General features: G+C 48.0%; 1 protein-coding gene across 4 annotated transcripts in view; it reads left to right on the forward strand.

Annotated features, from left to right (window-relative positions):
* The window catches only part of LOC111150759 (CDC42 binding protein kinase alpha), a 328,384-nt gene extending 313,238 nt beyond the window's left edge, over positions 1-15,146 (forward strand). For 3 of the 4 annotated variants that reach the window (XM_022508347.1, XM_022508348.1, XM_022508349.1), the window contains 5 exons: positions 325-448; positions 1,104-1,221; positions 9,364-9,481; positions 13,028-13,185; positions 13,625-15,146. In XM_022508347.1, coding sequence (XP_022364055.1) covers positions 325-448; positions 1,104-1,221; positions 9,364-9,481; positions 13,028-13,185; positions 13,625-13,756 — 650 coding nt within the window. In that variant the 3' untranslated portion in view covers positions 13,757-15,146. Of the gene's footprint in view, positions 1-324; positions 449-1,103; positions 1,222-6,609; positions 6,796-9,363; positions 9,482-13,027; positions 13,186-13,624 lie in introns of all 4 variants that reach the window. The other variant, XM_022508346.1, reaches the window with a different exon arrangement.

Raw genomic sequence — 15,146 nt, forward strand, 5'->3', positions numbered from 1 at the left:
GGAGGGTTGCGGGGGGGGGGGGGGGGCAAAGCAACAGGACCCCCAGGCAACTGCATTTTTCTTGTCTTCCACTAAAATTATGCCATTTTGTGTTTACAAATGAATCAACGTGAAACTGTACTTAGTAAGAAATATTTAACTTTTGTGTATACCTGTTTACATATGTCTTGGTTTAAATTATTATTTGCTGTATCAACACACCACGTGTAAAAATGAGAATTGCATAGGTTGCACAACTGAATGTGTACCGTCTTAGAGATGAACAGATAAGAAGCATTTTCGCACCTTAAAGAGCATTGCCATTCTTGGTGTTTTTTCTCACAGAAGGGGATGAACTGGTGGTTCCGGAAACGTCGGACAACAGTCGGAAGCAGATGGTTAGAAACATCAACAACAAGCGGCGCTTCTCCTTCAGGGTACCAGAGGAGGAGAGGATGCAGCAGAGGAGGTGTGCGCGCGGCCAGGGCTGCCGGTCCGGGTGGGCTCCGCGGTGGTGATGCCGGTATTGGACTTGGAGGGCAGATTTGAGCTCTGAAAATCTGTCACCCATCTGTGGTGTCGATCATGAATGTACTCCTCAGTGTAATTTTTAATAAGTACTCCCCCAAGTGTGAGTACGGACTGGATTAAAGTACCATATTGTGATTCATTGCTCTGTGTCTATGAAGTACTTACAGTTCTTAGACTGTGGGCCTTTGTGTAATCATATATAGAGCACACGGCTGCGTGTGGTACATCTGTTCCTTCGGGTTAACTCTATTCATGAGCAAACAGCCCAAAGGCTTGTAGTATTTCCAGACCCATAGAAAAACATCGCCAAAGTGTTATCAGTTATTTTAAAAGACATACATAAAATGGTCAGAACTGTCTGTAAAATACAGCTTTGATATGTAAGTGCTAAGAGAAGCCTATTTTCCCACCAAAACACTCAAGCTCTTTTATTTAAAACAAGTTTCTAAGTCAAGTTTTAATGGAGTATATTCTGTCCTTATTAAACATGATTTCACAGTTTTATTTTTGTGAATAAAGAATGCTTAACTTTTTTCTGAAGTTATCTAGAGTGATCACAGAAAAAATGTCTAAACAGGTGTTTTATCTTACAGAGAGATGCTACGAGATCCAGAAATGAGAAATAAATTAATTTCTAACCCAACTAATTTTAACCACATAGCACACATGGGCCCAGGAGATGGGATACAGATCCTAAAAGACCTGCCTATGGTAAGAGAAATGAAGAGGGAATGAGAACAGGGTTACAAGGGGGGCAGAGGAGAAAGCGTACATGCGTGCCTAAATCTGTACATAGATTTAAGAGGAATCGTTAGTATGATGATGTTTGTGTCCATACATCACAATATGTGTAAGATGCTTGATGATATATACCTGATGAGAAAAACATAACATTTGGGCATCAGTGAGAAACCAAACAGTTCCAGTTCTTAATTACACACCCCACAAACTTGTCCAGACTTACTGTTGGTGGTGGAATACACTGCCGGATTTGGAGAGCATCTGTACCAAGACTCAGAACTTGCTCGTGACATCACTAACATTTCACTACGTTTTAGCAATTCGCTACAGATATTTGGCCTCCGCCCGCCCCCACCAAGAGAACCATGTTAGGTGGGTCATTAATGGCCACACCTCTTACCTGGTTGGCCAAGCAAATCTTTTTCCTCTCCCCGGTTATAAACATGTTGCCTGGTCTGTCTTACACACAAAAGTACAACATATGAAAAAACTTGTTTTTCATATGAAGACTGGATTCTTGGACCCATTATGTTGAGATGAAGAATATTAGTGGAATTGGCTAATTTTCCAGGCTCCATTTACCCTTAACATGTCAGTATCACAATAACTCAGCAAATTATTGAGACTTTAATAGGAGCCTTTTGATCATGGGTGGTAGCGTTATATTTGTGAATGTGGACCCGGAGCTTTTTCTTTTTCTTTCTTTCTTTTTTTTTTTTTTTTTTTTTTTTTTTTTTTTTTTTTTTTTTTTAGAAAAAAAAAAAATTTATGTATTTATTTTTATTTTATTTTTTTACTTTATTCCTGTGGAGTTTTCTTTCATTTTATTTTTATTTTTATTAACATATAATGTATTATTTGCTTCAGGGGTATAGGTCTGTGAACCATCAGTCTTAAACAATTCACAGCACTCACCATAGCACATACCCTCCCTGATGTCCATAACCCAACCACCCTATCCCTCTCCTCCCACTCCCCTCCAGCAAACCTCAGTTTGTTTCCTGAGGTTAGGGGTCTCTTACGGTTTGTCTCCCTCCTGGATCCCATCTTGTTTCATTTTTCCCTCCCTTCCCCTATGACTCTCCTCAAATTCCTCATATCAGAGAGATCATATGATAATTATATTTCTCTGATTGACTTTTTTCGCTTAGCATAATCCCCTCTAGTTCCATCCACCTCATTGCAAATGCAAGATTTCAGGTTTTTTTATGGCTTTTTCTAAGGGAGTCTGTCCTCTAACCACATTACCAGCTCTGCTGTTGTAGGAGATTCAAGGATCTATCACTGACAGAAAAAAAAGCCAGGTGATATAGTTTTATGTGCAATCAAGTTTTTTAAAATAATAAAGTTAAGCTTTTGAAGGTAGTCCTGCATTTGTTTCACGAAAGAAACAAAAAAATCAGTCATTGAGTCTGAGTTCCTCATTGGAAATACCCCGATTAACCAGTCGACCCTGTTCTTGAACCAATACAATGCTCTTACTGTTACCACCAAGGCGTTATGTTGACCTGGTTATAGGTCCTCCTTTAGGAAGTGAACAGTAGCCATTTATCCTTGGAATGGGGATTGCTATTAGCTGTGCTGGATAAGTTATGAATAAAGTGTTCAAAAAAGTTACATGTAATAAAACTAAGGAAAAAATCGAAGACTAAATATATTAAATATTAAGCTGTTACATTTACCTATCATATTAAAACTTAGGGGTTTTCACCTTTTTGCCTAGGAATGAGATTTCAGATTTCTGTCCACTGTTTTCCCATTCTGAGCATGTGTTTAAAGTTCTTAGGCTGGTTTTCCTTTATTCTCAAGTAAATGTGACATAACCATACAGTCAAAAGCCTTTCTCATTTTAAAGAGAATTTTTACACTTTGGTTAATGTTGGAAATGTGTATTATGTTATAGCTTATACTTGATAGCTCAAGTGCTAAAGTACCATTTTAATGAAAGTTTTAAAGATTTTGGAGGGATAGAGGGAGACAAATTTCAAAACAGGCATATGTTGCAAAGCAATTTATCAACAAATATAAAATTATTTCAGTGGTTAACAAGGTTTTGATAGATATTATACTTTTTATTTATTTATTTTAAGGTTTTATTTATTTATTTGACAGAGACACAGCGAGAGAGTGAACACAAGCAGAGGGACTAGGAGAGGAAGAAGTAGGCTTCCCGCTGAGCAGGGAGCCCAAGGTGGGGCTTGATCCCAGGATCCTGGGATCATGACCTGAGCCAAAGGTGGATGCTTAATGACTGAGCCACCCAGGTGCCCCTGTATTACACTTTTTTGATTAAAATTTCTTTGACTTGTGCTTCATTTTGGTGCACAAAAAAAGAATATAAGTAGTTTTATCTTATATATTCCCACAACATAAAAATTACAGGGGCGCCTGGGTGGCTCTGTGGGTTAAAGCCTCTGCCTTCGGCTCAGGTCATGATCCCAGGGTCCTGGATTCGAGGCCTGCATTGGGCTCTCTGCTCGGCGGGAGCCTGCTTCCCCCCTCTCTCTCTGCCTGACTCTCTGCCTGCTTGTGAACTCTGTCAAATAAATGAATAAAATCTTAAAAAAAAAAATATAAGAATTACAGAAAATTTTTCTATACATTCTATTATCTCCCAGAAATTACAGTATTCCCTTAAGGTGAAATACTTCAGGGTTTCATAAAATACTCCTCTGCTGAGTAGCCTTCTGCCATCAGGTGAAAAACCAATTTGCTAATGTTCCAGAATTTTTTCAGACCTTCACACACATAAGATTTGGTCACCACACACCCTGATGAATGAGTAGAGTGAAAAGAAATGTCAGATTTCAAACATTGTAAGAACTTTTCTATCAGAGCCTCCCTCACTCCACTTTTTCTTCCTTTACCCTTCTACCACTTAAAGTAAAAGAAGTCTTTTATTTATTTATTTTTGTTAACAATAATGTCTAGTCTTTTTTTTTTTTAAAGATTTTATTTATTTATTTGACAGAGAGAGATCACAAGTAGACAGAGAGGCAGGCAGAGAGAGAGAGAGGGAAGCAGGCTCCCTGGTGAGCAGAGAGCCCGATGCGGAACTCGATCCCAGGACCCTGAGATCATGACCTGAGCCGAAGGCAGCGGCTTAACCCACTGAGCCACCCAGGCGCCCCACAATAATGTCTAGTCTTAATTACTGAGCTGAACAAGCTCAGACAGTGTTTCCTGAAGGTTCTTCCCGCAGCTGACTGCATGACACGTGGCCTTCTGTGCAACCACTTGTCCCATTAGATCCCTTGGTTTTTAGCATTTCTTGTCCCCAAGAAATGCTAACCCATGACTGCCTTGTTGGCTCCTTCCGTCATTGACACACGTGCCCCTCTGCCCTAAAATGCAGTCCAGTTTTTAATGTTTCTTCCAGGCCTTTCTTACCTTGTAAGCACATTTGTATTTCCAGGACGAGAAGTTGGTGTACCTTTTGAAACCTGTTTCTTCGCCTTAATTTTAGTTTCACTGGCCTTCTTCCCTTTACTAGAAAGGGACGTACAAGCCAGGGCTGTTTATGGGAACCCACTTCACCACCCAACCAGTATTTTTGATACACTGTCCACCCTGACCCGTGCTTGCCTTGGGGTAGACACTGGTAAACAACACATTGGTATGCACGTCTGAAGAACAGTAGTGATATGCATGTGTGTACCTGTGTGTATATATGCTTACTGAAAAGCTTGTGATATTTTAATATGGTCCCAGGTTTTGATATGTCCTTTCTGCTGAAGTGAAATTATCTGTTCTTTAATGAACAATTTTCAAAAATTAAGATGAATTAAATTCATCTATCGTTAACATGTCAGAAGGGCTGTCAGACCCCAGAGCTCCACGTTACCATCCGTGCGAGGAGCAGCACGTACCTCAGACATTGTTATGTTTTAACTCATATCAGTACTGCTTTCCTGGGACATACTTACGAGCTTAGAGAGTTTATTGAGTATCTTCGGAAGTTCTTCTGGGTACCAAAATGATACTGATAGAGGATTGTTTGCCTCATGAATGTGCAAAAGATCATCAGGCTGAGGGAGTCTGGGTCCAACAGGAGCCCTTTACACACGTGGTGTGCAGGACTTAGAAGGACATACTGCGTTAGCTTCTTGAATCCTGCTTGTCGTTTGCTTTTTTTCCATAGTGGGGGCTAGCAACAAAGGGCAGATTTTTCTCCCACTGAATACAAGAAAAATAGTTTACCTCCAGAAGATTTGGTTTTGGCCCATGACCTTTCTCCTAGCCTTTTGTCCATCCCTAGAGTTGTTCATGAAGACCAGGTTTCTAGCTCAGTGACCCCTTAGAGCTCCACGAAGTAATACTGCTTCTTCAAGTCAAAGTTACATTGACATCAGTGAGTTTTTTTCTTTTTGGAAATAACCTTGGAAAGCACTGGTTCACTCACATCTCTAAACCATATGTTATAGAAGAGATTTTGTTTAAGTCTCCATAAGTTACCAGATTTTGTTAAGCAAAGCTGGCTCATCCCAGCTCAGGAGGGCGTACGTTCTGCCAGCTTTCTCCCTGCAAGTCCTTCCCTCCCACCCCTGAACCCTGCAGCTGCTCTCCAGACCTAAACCATGAAAATGCCCCTCAGAGACAGGCTGGGTGCTGAGTAATCTGGGCTCCCAGATTACTGGGCTCCCAGTCATCGTACCTGAAAAACTAGAGCTCTCCATTTGAAATGCTTTGTTGGGATCTTTAGAATTACGTTATTTTGTTTTAGTACCCCCAGACATGGAAGGGAAGATTTTTCCCCTTGTTAAAAACGAACGTGTCCTTTTGGGTGTCTACGTGGAGACAGGTTTGGGCTGCTGAGAGTCATGTCAGTAATCAGGGTCATCCTCAGTCCCACTCTGCTCCTGTCAGAAATAAGAGCAGTAAAAACACACACTGGAGTCTGTACGTCCCAGGAAACGGTTTCCGGTTTCCACAGAAACAGCTTCTTGGCACTTCTTGCGAGAGGCTGGTTGTGGGATCGCTGCTCTTTTACTTTCTTGCTTTGTTGGTATGTTTTTGCCATGTTTTGATTTTATCACACAAGAAAATTCTGAACTAAACTCTGAAAGTCTCCTTGCAGCTCCGGAAGTCCACTTTCTGCTTCCCTGATGCAAGTAATAATAATAATATTAATAATAATAATTTTATAAAGCAAATGATCTTTTGCACATCAGCTCTTTCGGTTACTGTCAGGAGGAGTACAAAATTTAACTCTCTAAGGCCTGAAAGTATTTCATGAAGGATTCAGTCCTGATGTGAGACGTGTCGTTTCTGCTGCATGCATGCTGTGAAATGTCACCTGTGACCAGTGACTCCATTCTCATGACCTCACGACTTCTGTTCTTTCTGTCGTTTTGTTAGCCAGGCTTCCCTTATCCATCCCCTCATCATCACTCCGGCCTGATCTCCTCTCCGATCAACTTTGAGCACATCTATCACATGACTGTTAATTCCGCTGAAAAATTTCTCTCTCCTGATTCCATAAACCCTGAGTATTCCCCGTCTCTGCGCTCTGTCCCTGGTACACCAAGCTTTATGACTCTGAGGGTATGAACAGCCGAGTCAGGGGTTAACTTCACTAACTGTGTGCGGACCTCTGTAGCTGGCTTGATAAGTAACTCTGCTGGGGGTGGGGGACATTTTCTGAGCGTGAGTGTGGGCCTTCAGCCTGCTTCTCTTCTGCCAAATCTCGTTCTTCCTCCTCCTCCTCTTCAAGTTCAGGTTTGTTTCCTCTTTTGAGGAAAAACACGAAGACAGGAGGATTTCACTCTTAGTTTTTAGACAGTGAAGGAGGTATTTTTATGTTTCACGGACGATTTTTCCATCATGATTTTCCCTTTCCGGATACCATCACTAAATATAGCCCCTGCGTGGGTCTTTATTCTGTTTAAACAAAAAAGGAATCCCAGAATTTTCCCATTTTTTAATAGTTCATTAGCCTAGAACTGGTTTAATTCAGAGAAAATATTTTTGCATTTAGTGGCATTCAAGTCTGTGGTAGGGCCTAGCCACAGGCCTTCTTTCCACAATAAACCCCTTTTGAAAAGCTTAAAAATCTCCCAGGTAAAAATTATAATAGTATTAAGGAGTCAAAGGAAAAATTAGAAAAAGATGATAATCTCACTAGTTTTTGAGGTGCTAATAGGCCTTTAATTCCAGCCAGAATCCAAGATATAACAACTAAATCAGAGAGAGAACTAACACAAAGGGGCTGCACTGGGAAGGACGGTGGCTAGAGAGCTGATGGCCATTAGCAGATTGTCCATACTTCCATCAAGAAAAACATGCTCAGCTAACTCCTCAGGAACGTTTTCTCAAGTGCATTTTGCAAATAATATACTTGGATTCTGTACTGCAAACCCGGGTCCCGCAGGACCCTCTGACCAGCTTTTTATTTGCATAGAAAACTGTAGGCTAAGAAGTTTATTTTTGTATTTTTATTTGTCTTAGAAAAATACCCTAAATTTTAAATGTTTGAAATGGCATTGCCATGAAACTATAATGTCATTGAAATGTCTTATTTGACACAATAAGATTAACGATAAAAATAAAGCTTAGTTTGCTTGATTACAGATGGCAGGGAGTGGTTCCAGAGGAATGTTGTAGAAATTAATTGGTCAGGAGTTTTTCCGGTGAAAGATGGCAGAGATGTTCTGTAAGTCAGTCCTCTGCTAGTTAGAAACACTGTCGTCTTTAAGTTTTCCCCTAATTCAAAGCATATTGGCACATGGAAGACACCAGCAGCGCTGGTTTCCTGTCACTTTATGGAAGTTGAACTCCAGCTGAATGAATGGTAAACCATCTTTTGTGGGGGTTTTTTCTCACATAACTTGTCTTCTGTGAGTCGGTCTTTCATTGCTTCAGCATACGGAGTTACTAAACCACTGGTATATTTTTACAGGCCCAATTTATGCCGTTTGTTCTAGGCTAGGACGCCACCAAGGTGTCGTAAGGGTTACGGCAGAAACTGTACAAGTTTAAAGGGTGAAACTGACCTTCCCATCTCTGTTGATGTCTGCTCTGCTGCGCTGTGTGCGTGTCTCTGGGGTCTCAGAGGTTGCTTCTCTGTGCGTGAGTGAATGTTAGAATGCGGGCACCGTTTCAGTTTTGTTTTATTTTCTTGGAGGAAAAATAACACACCAAGAATTAAATGGACTTTGCAGACGTGATACATGAACTGAAATGGCGGTGGTTGTGTGTGCGGCCGGCCGGCTGCCTCTCAGCTGGCACGGCTCTTCGGGATGGAGGACTGGGAGTTCTTCACGTGATACTAACGTGTGTTCTCCTGACTGCTGACCTTGGCCGGTTGTTAGTTGTCTTGACACAACCTTCTCTCAGGTGTCAGCTGCCCTTCCTTCTGGTCTCAAACGTTTGGGTCCATTGAGGCAGCCAAGGGCTTTCCGTTCTCAGCCAAGTCCAGACAGCTCGTCCCCATGCCTCCTCTCTAGCCGAGTGTGGCTTTCAGAGTACTCGGGCTCACTTTTCTTCCTGGCACCCCGGACCCGTTCCATGATGTGATGGAAAACTTCTCAAACCAGGATTGCCGAGTGAGAGCATCCCGCCGGCTGTGGCAGCTCCGGGCGGGCTGTCTGGGACCCAGAGCACGGCTCTGCCAGCGCGGGGGGCGGGGGTGGGACGTCCCCCCCCCAATCCGGTGTCACCCCTACAGCATTTACTGGAGGAAAATACACGCCTCCCTGCCTTGCCTCCGTGTGGCCTTATTCTGTGGAGCTAGTGGAGCCGTCCTGGTAGAAATCTCGTAGGAAGCGGAAGCTTTGCTTCCGATCTCTGCAAACGTCCATGTAATTCTGCAGTCCGCTGTCACTCCAGCCGCTAACTTTTACTTAGCTGCTCTCACAACAAAGAGAATTTTTATGTTATGTTTAATTTTTATGTTATGAAATGTCGATAACATTTCACTAAGTGTAAGGATGAGCACTTACGCTGGGTGGGGGTGAGCTTCTGTTGGGGTGCTGAAGTTTGGGGGCCGGAGGGATCATGCTGTCACTCTGGTCAAGATCACTTGTTTGTTGAAACCGAAGTGAGCGGTAGATGTCGCGGCAGAGAATCACTTTCTGGCTGGCTGAAGAGTTTCTCTTTGTGCTTTGTTTTCAGAACCCCAGGCCCCAGGAGAGCCGCGCGGTGTTCAGCGGCTCCGTCAGTATTCCCTCCATCACCAAATCCCGCCCTGAGCCCGGCCGCTCCATGAGCGCCAGCAGCGGCCTGTCAGCGAGTAAGTGCCGCCCCGGGGTCCCCCGCACCCCCTGCCCCGCTGTCGCCTCCCTCACGCGCGCGCGCTCCCGGGGGGGCAGGGGACTAGTGAGCACACGAGCGCCTGTGGAGAAAACCATCACGGGCTCCGTTCAAGCTCACGGTACCCCCTGGAGACGGACACTTCATACCACAAGCTGTGGTGATCGAGGCTCTGAAGGAAATAAACGGGCCACCGTCTCGGAGTAAGGAGGTGTAGCCGTTGGGGACGAAGTCACACTGAGGGGAATTTAGGAGGGTCACGGGCCCTCCTAGGGGTGAAGCCCTGTTGGAGTCGTGTTTGACGACTTGAGAGAAGGCCAGTGTGGCTACCTGGTGGAGGTCAGACAGTGACCCGCAGATAATGCACGAGCGGCGGGCAAGGAGCCGATCAAGCAGGGTCGTGCAGAGCAAGCTGAGAATTTTTATTTTATTAGAAACGCAACCGGAAGCCTCTAAAGATTTTGAATGAGGGAAGGACCTTTATCCAGTTTACATTTTGAAAAACATCCCTCTGACTGCCGGATGGAGACTGGACACAGGGCAAGAGTGGGGCGCGCATCCCGGTGGGGCTGTCGGAGTGGCCGGCGGGGGGGACAGGCCCGGGGGACTGCGGTGGAGGAGGAGAGAAGGGAGACACTCTGGGGTTAAAACAGTAAGGCCTGGCGGGGAGTTAGCTGTGGGAGGTGAGGGACAGGGAAGAGTTTCAGGTGACCCTTGGTTTCCTGTGGGAGCAGAGTGGGGCCAGGGTTCTGGAAGGTTCAAGATCATAGCCGGTGCACAGAAGGTGAGGATGTTTGTCCGGTGAACATCCAGTAGACGGCAAGTCTTCCACTGGGGCGCAAGGGGGACAGTCTCTGTGACCGAGCACCTGCGCTCACACGGCTCGCCGTCCCTGCTGTCCGCCTCTCTCCTTTCACCCTGAGCCTCAGCACCTCTTGCACTCTGCACAGAACCCTGGGCTCGGGGGCCGAGAGAGGAAACTCTGCCCCGTGCTGGGCTTCCTCTCTGCTGTAGCAGGGAGCGACTTCGGGGCAGCGGGGGGTCGCGGGGGGTTCACTGTTGGCCTGAGAGAAAGTGCCTGGCCACTAACAGCCGCCTGCTTCAGAATGAGAGGGGTGGAGAGGCAGCGTCTGACTGATTGCATCAATTAGAAGTTAGTCTTGTTGAATTCAGAGATCGTTGGTAGTTCTGGAGCATAAGCAGGGAGCTACGTCACACACTCATCGTGGCTTCCCCAGTCAGGGGAAGATCGCTTATAGCCAAGGGCTGCTTTTCTGACACTTTCTCAAAAGCAGCATGGTGTTGGCCAAGAGCTCGGAGGTTGTGAGTGGGGGACACCCCAGAAGTGCAGGTGCATCCATCATAACCATGTGCAGGGCTGAGGCAGCCACCTCTCCAGGAGGGCCACAGTGAGGGGCCTCTGTCCCTGCTCACTGTGCCCACCCACCAGGTCTGCACGAACCCCGCAGGCGTGGCCTCCTTGAGGTCCTTAGTAAGAGGAAGGCCCTCCCAGGAATCCCAAGGGGCATCTGCTGCGTCAGGTGCCTCCTGCTGGCTTTGAGAACAATCCAGCTCGTCAGAAGGTTCCAGAAGGTTCCAGAGGACAGCTAGCTGAGAGAGACACAAGAAGTAATAGGGAACCCTGTTGTCTGTCTCCAGAACCAGAAGCACAGATCTTCCAGAGCCAGACTTGGGATGGCTTCACAATGTGAAGTAAAAGCCACACGGGGATTCCCACCGTGGCTCTGTCCTGCTCCCCACAAGGAGGAGGACCCAGTCCTCCCATCGGCGGCAGGCTTGCTAGGGAGCCTGGCCTCTCCTGAGGTCATGCAGACTCAGACACCTCGCCACCTAAGCCAGCGCTCTTTAGAAGAGGCCGTGCCTGATTGTATGGCCTCAGTCAGCCAGGACCATGGTCCTCAGACCGGCCCCACGCCCCTTTTGCTGGTCAGTCAAAATAGCCCTGCTGTCACATGTTAACACCAGAGTGGAGGCAAGGAGATGGCAAACGGGGGCAGCCCTGCGCAGGCCCCGGTGTGCACCTGTGGGTCACACCATGTTCTCCGTGTACCCAGGGCTATTGTTCCCCCAGATTCCCGTACGGGAGAAGTTGTTCTGTGTCTGCAGATGGAACTGAGACTCAGAAAGGTAACAGAGCCTGCTCGAGGCCACGCAGTCAGTAAGCAGAGCAACGGAAGCCTCTGGCGGTGTGGATTTCTATTCAGAATGACAAAACTTACACAAAAATAAAATACCATTTCCGTGACACTGAAGCAGGTGCGGGACCAGTTGCGCCTTCAGGAAGGCCATGACTTAAGGACCCAGAAGAGTCCCCTCAGCAAAGTAAGGCGCGCCTCCGCGGCGGCCGTGAGGAGCAGCGAGTGTCTAGTGAGAGACCCTGCGCGGCAGGCGCTGGGGGCAGCTTCCCGGGGAGCAGGAGGGCGAGCCCCTGGCTCCCAGCCTGAGGTGCATTCCAGAATCCCCACAAGAGGCTTGAACAGGGACCTCTGAAGTTCTGCCACGATAGGGCCCAGGCACGGGCATCCCTAAGCTCCACGACACATGCCCGGTGTCCACACGGCGCTGGGAGCTGGGGTAGGAGTCATTACGGTGACACACGGGCCACCTGCAGCCGAGGGGGCCCCGGAGGGAAGCGGCCAGGAGTCCCCAAGCACAGGCGCGTCAGGCAGGTTCCTGTCCGCGTAGATGAGCACCCCCGCGTGTCCGTGATCGTGAGGTACTTGAGGTGCTCGACATGGTCCTCTTGACACTAGTACTGAATTCTTAGTGTAAAAACACAGTCTGGATCCTGTATGAAAACCTCAGCAGCCTCTTTCTTTTTTTTTTTTCTTTTTTTTTTCTTTTTTTTTCTTTTTTAAGATTTTATTTATTTATTTGACAGACAGAGATCACAAGCAGGCAGAGAGGCAGGCAGAGAGAGAGAGGAAGGGAAGCAGGCTCCCCGCTGAGCAGAGAGCCCGATGCGGGGCTCGATCCCAGGACCCTGAGATCATGACCTGAGCCGAAGGCAGTGGCTTAACCCACTGAGCCACCCAGGCGCCCCCTCAGCAGCCTCTTTAGACCCATGGTCTTAATATGGAAGCTCAGGAGGATTAAAATGTTTTTTAAGCAAAAGCTTAAGGAGGAATACTGAGAGCTTTATATAGGTACGAACAATTCCCCAGTATTTCCAAGGGGTTTTTGTCATCCTTTTCCCTCCTCCGAGAGGTTTGGGTGCCTCAGCTCTGAGACCAAACTAGAGTATGAATTTGAAGAAACTCACCTCACTTTTGTATTCCAGGCTTTTTTCCCTGTGGAATGAAAATGCTTCTCTCGTGTCCCTTTACTTTTCATGCAAATTCTCCAGCAGTGAAGTGATGGCTGCAGAGGCCAGTGGCCTTGAGAAACAGTGTCCCTCAGCAGCTGGCCCCAGGGTCTGCCCAGGTCTCCCCCGTCCACGCGCTTTCTACAGGGCCGTCCCCTTGTCTGTCCGTGTGCGAAGCCTCACCTGAGTGCCGTCCTGCAGGGTCCTCTGCGCAGAACGGCAGCGCGTTGAAGAGAGAATTCTCCGGAGGAAGCTACAATGCCAAGTGGCAGCCCATGCCCTCCCCGTCAGAGGGCTCGTTGTCTTCTGGAGGCATGGACCAGGGAAGTGACGCCCCGGCCAGGGACTTTGACGGAGAGGTGAGTGGGGTGTGGGCAGCATCAGCGTCTGACCCGGAGAAGTCCTGTGTAAAAGGACTCATGCCTTACCGCAGTGCTGCCACCACCTCGAGAGTGGCCTCCGCTGCAGCCGGGGGTCCGGACTCAGGGACACGCTTGGCAGGAGGCGGGTTTGGGGGGGGGGTTTCTGGCACGACTGGTCGCCTGGGCTGCGCACTACACCATGGCACAGATGTTCTAACAGCTTCTGTGACAGGGACCCCATTTCTAAAGTCCTACAGAAAGGGCTGAACATTGGCTCTGTTCTCTGCCCTTTATTGGCCTCAGGAAAGGGGCTTCGTTAGCGACAGCAGACCATTCACACCAGCTTACTTGCTCGGGGTGGCCGCAGGTCACCTGTGCGGGGCTGAGCCCCTCCCGTGCCTCTCCGTCTCACGAACGTCCTCTCGGGGCCCCACAGGACTCGGATTCCCCGAGGCACTCCACAGCTTCCAACAGCTCCAACCTGAGCAGCCCGCCCAGCCCAGTGTCGCCCCGGAAGACCAAGAGCCTCTCCTTGGAGAGCACCGACCGCGGGAGCTGGGACCCGTGAGTGGCTTCGGCGCTCAGAGCGGACGCCAGAGCAGCTTCTCCCTCTCGGCCCCTCCACTGCCCTGTCTCCACGTCCGTCCCCCGCCCCTGCCTGGAAGGCCCAGGGCCGGTGGCAGGAGCAGGGTGGGGGCTCGGGGACGCGGACGATCGCACCTGCAGCCCCAGCTCCCTGCACCGCCCCCCCCAACTTAACAGCAGCAACCATCAAGGCAGACTTCCACTGAACAGCTTCGATGAGTATCGATTCCATTTCATACACTCAGAGTCGCTTCCCATCATCGTGTCCCCCTCCCGAAGGTAGCTCGAGTAGACAGACCTCGCAGACGTGCGCGGGAAGAGCGTCAGGCAGGCTGGTTTCCACGGCAGAGTCTCTGCGCCCCGGGCAGCGTGCGGGTCCCCCCGCCGGCCCGCGCCCTCCTCCAGCGCCCACAGCCAATGTCGACCTGATCGTTGCCAGTAAATCCTTATTCACTAAAACAGTGCATATTTTACTACAATACAGAGTTTAAATAAGTACACAAATGTAGAGGTTAAATACTGAATGTATATAGTAAAAAGAAGCATCTTGTATTCAGCAAAAGATGGATTCCTATATAAGAGAGAGATCATTTAATTTAAAGAAATGTGTTGTTTCTCGTCTGTTTTCCAGCTAAGTAATTTAAAGGGTAGGAAGGCCTCAAGCTGACATTCTAGACCTCAGTAGATGGAGAGCGCGGAGAGTCAGAGTTCCCTCTCTGGTCACGGCCACGGTCCCCGGGGGGGCTTTAGGAAAACATTCCGAAACCCGGTCCAGCCGCTCTGGGCTGCGGCCCGAGCCCAGGCTCAAACCCTGGAAGCCTCTTCAGCGGTAGCGTCAACAGGCAAATTTACTTCCAGGTCTTTCGGTAGCGGTAGAATTTGAACCACACTCAGTTTTTACTGCATTTTGGGATCTCCTGCAGATGAATGTAGAAATGCGATCACCTCCTGGCCCTTCCGCTGAAAGCGCGCAGGGGAAGTCGTGGCTTCTGAAGGTCCCTGAAACGCTTCCTACGCGTCCTTTCCCCGGGGGCTAACCCTGTTTCTCCCTGCGTTGTTGCCACGAGGTGTCCTTGGCCCGGCCCCACTCAGAGAAGCCTGAGAGTTTAATTACCAAATAATAGAAAACCTCAAATGCAAGGACTTGAACAGCCTTAACCAAATACTCTTTCCCGCCCCCGGTGGCAAACAGAAGCGCGGGGCCGCCAGGCAGGGGCCCCCACGGCACCCCTGCTGTTCCCGCCGAAGCGAGCGCACACCCCGGAGGCCCGCAGCCCTTCACAGTTAGTTCCCAGTTAAGCACATGAGCAGAGAAAGAGAAATAAAAATATCTCATGGGAGTAAAGAGAATCTGGCTTGCTTCCTTTTTGTCT

Source organism: Enhydra lutris, unplaced genomic scaffold (genome assembly GCF_002288905.1).
Source record: "Enhydra lutris kenyoni isolate GAN:26980312 unplaced genomic scaffold, ASM228890v2 scaffoldscaffold24, whole genome shotgun sequence".
NCBI lineage: Eukaryota > Metazoa > Chordata > Mammalia > Carnivora > Mustelidae > Enhydra > Enhydra lutris.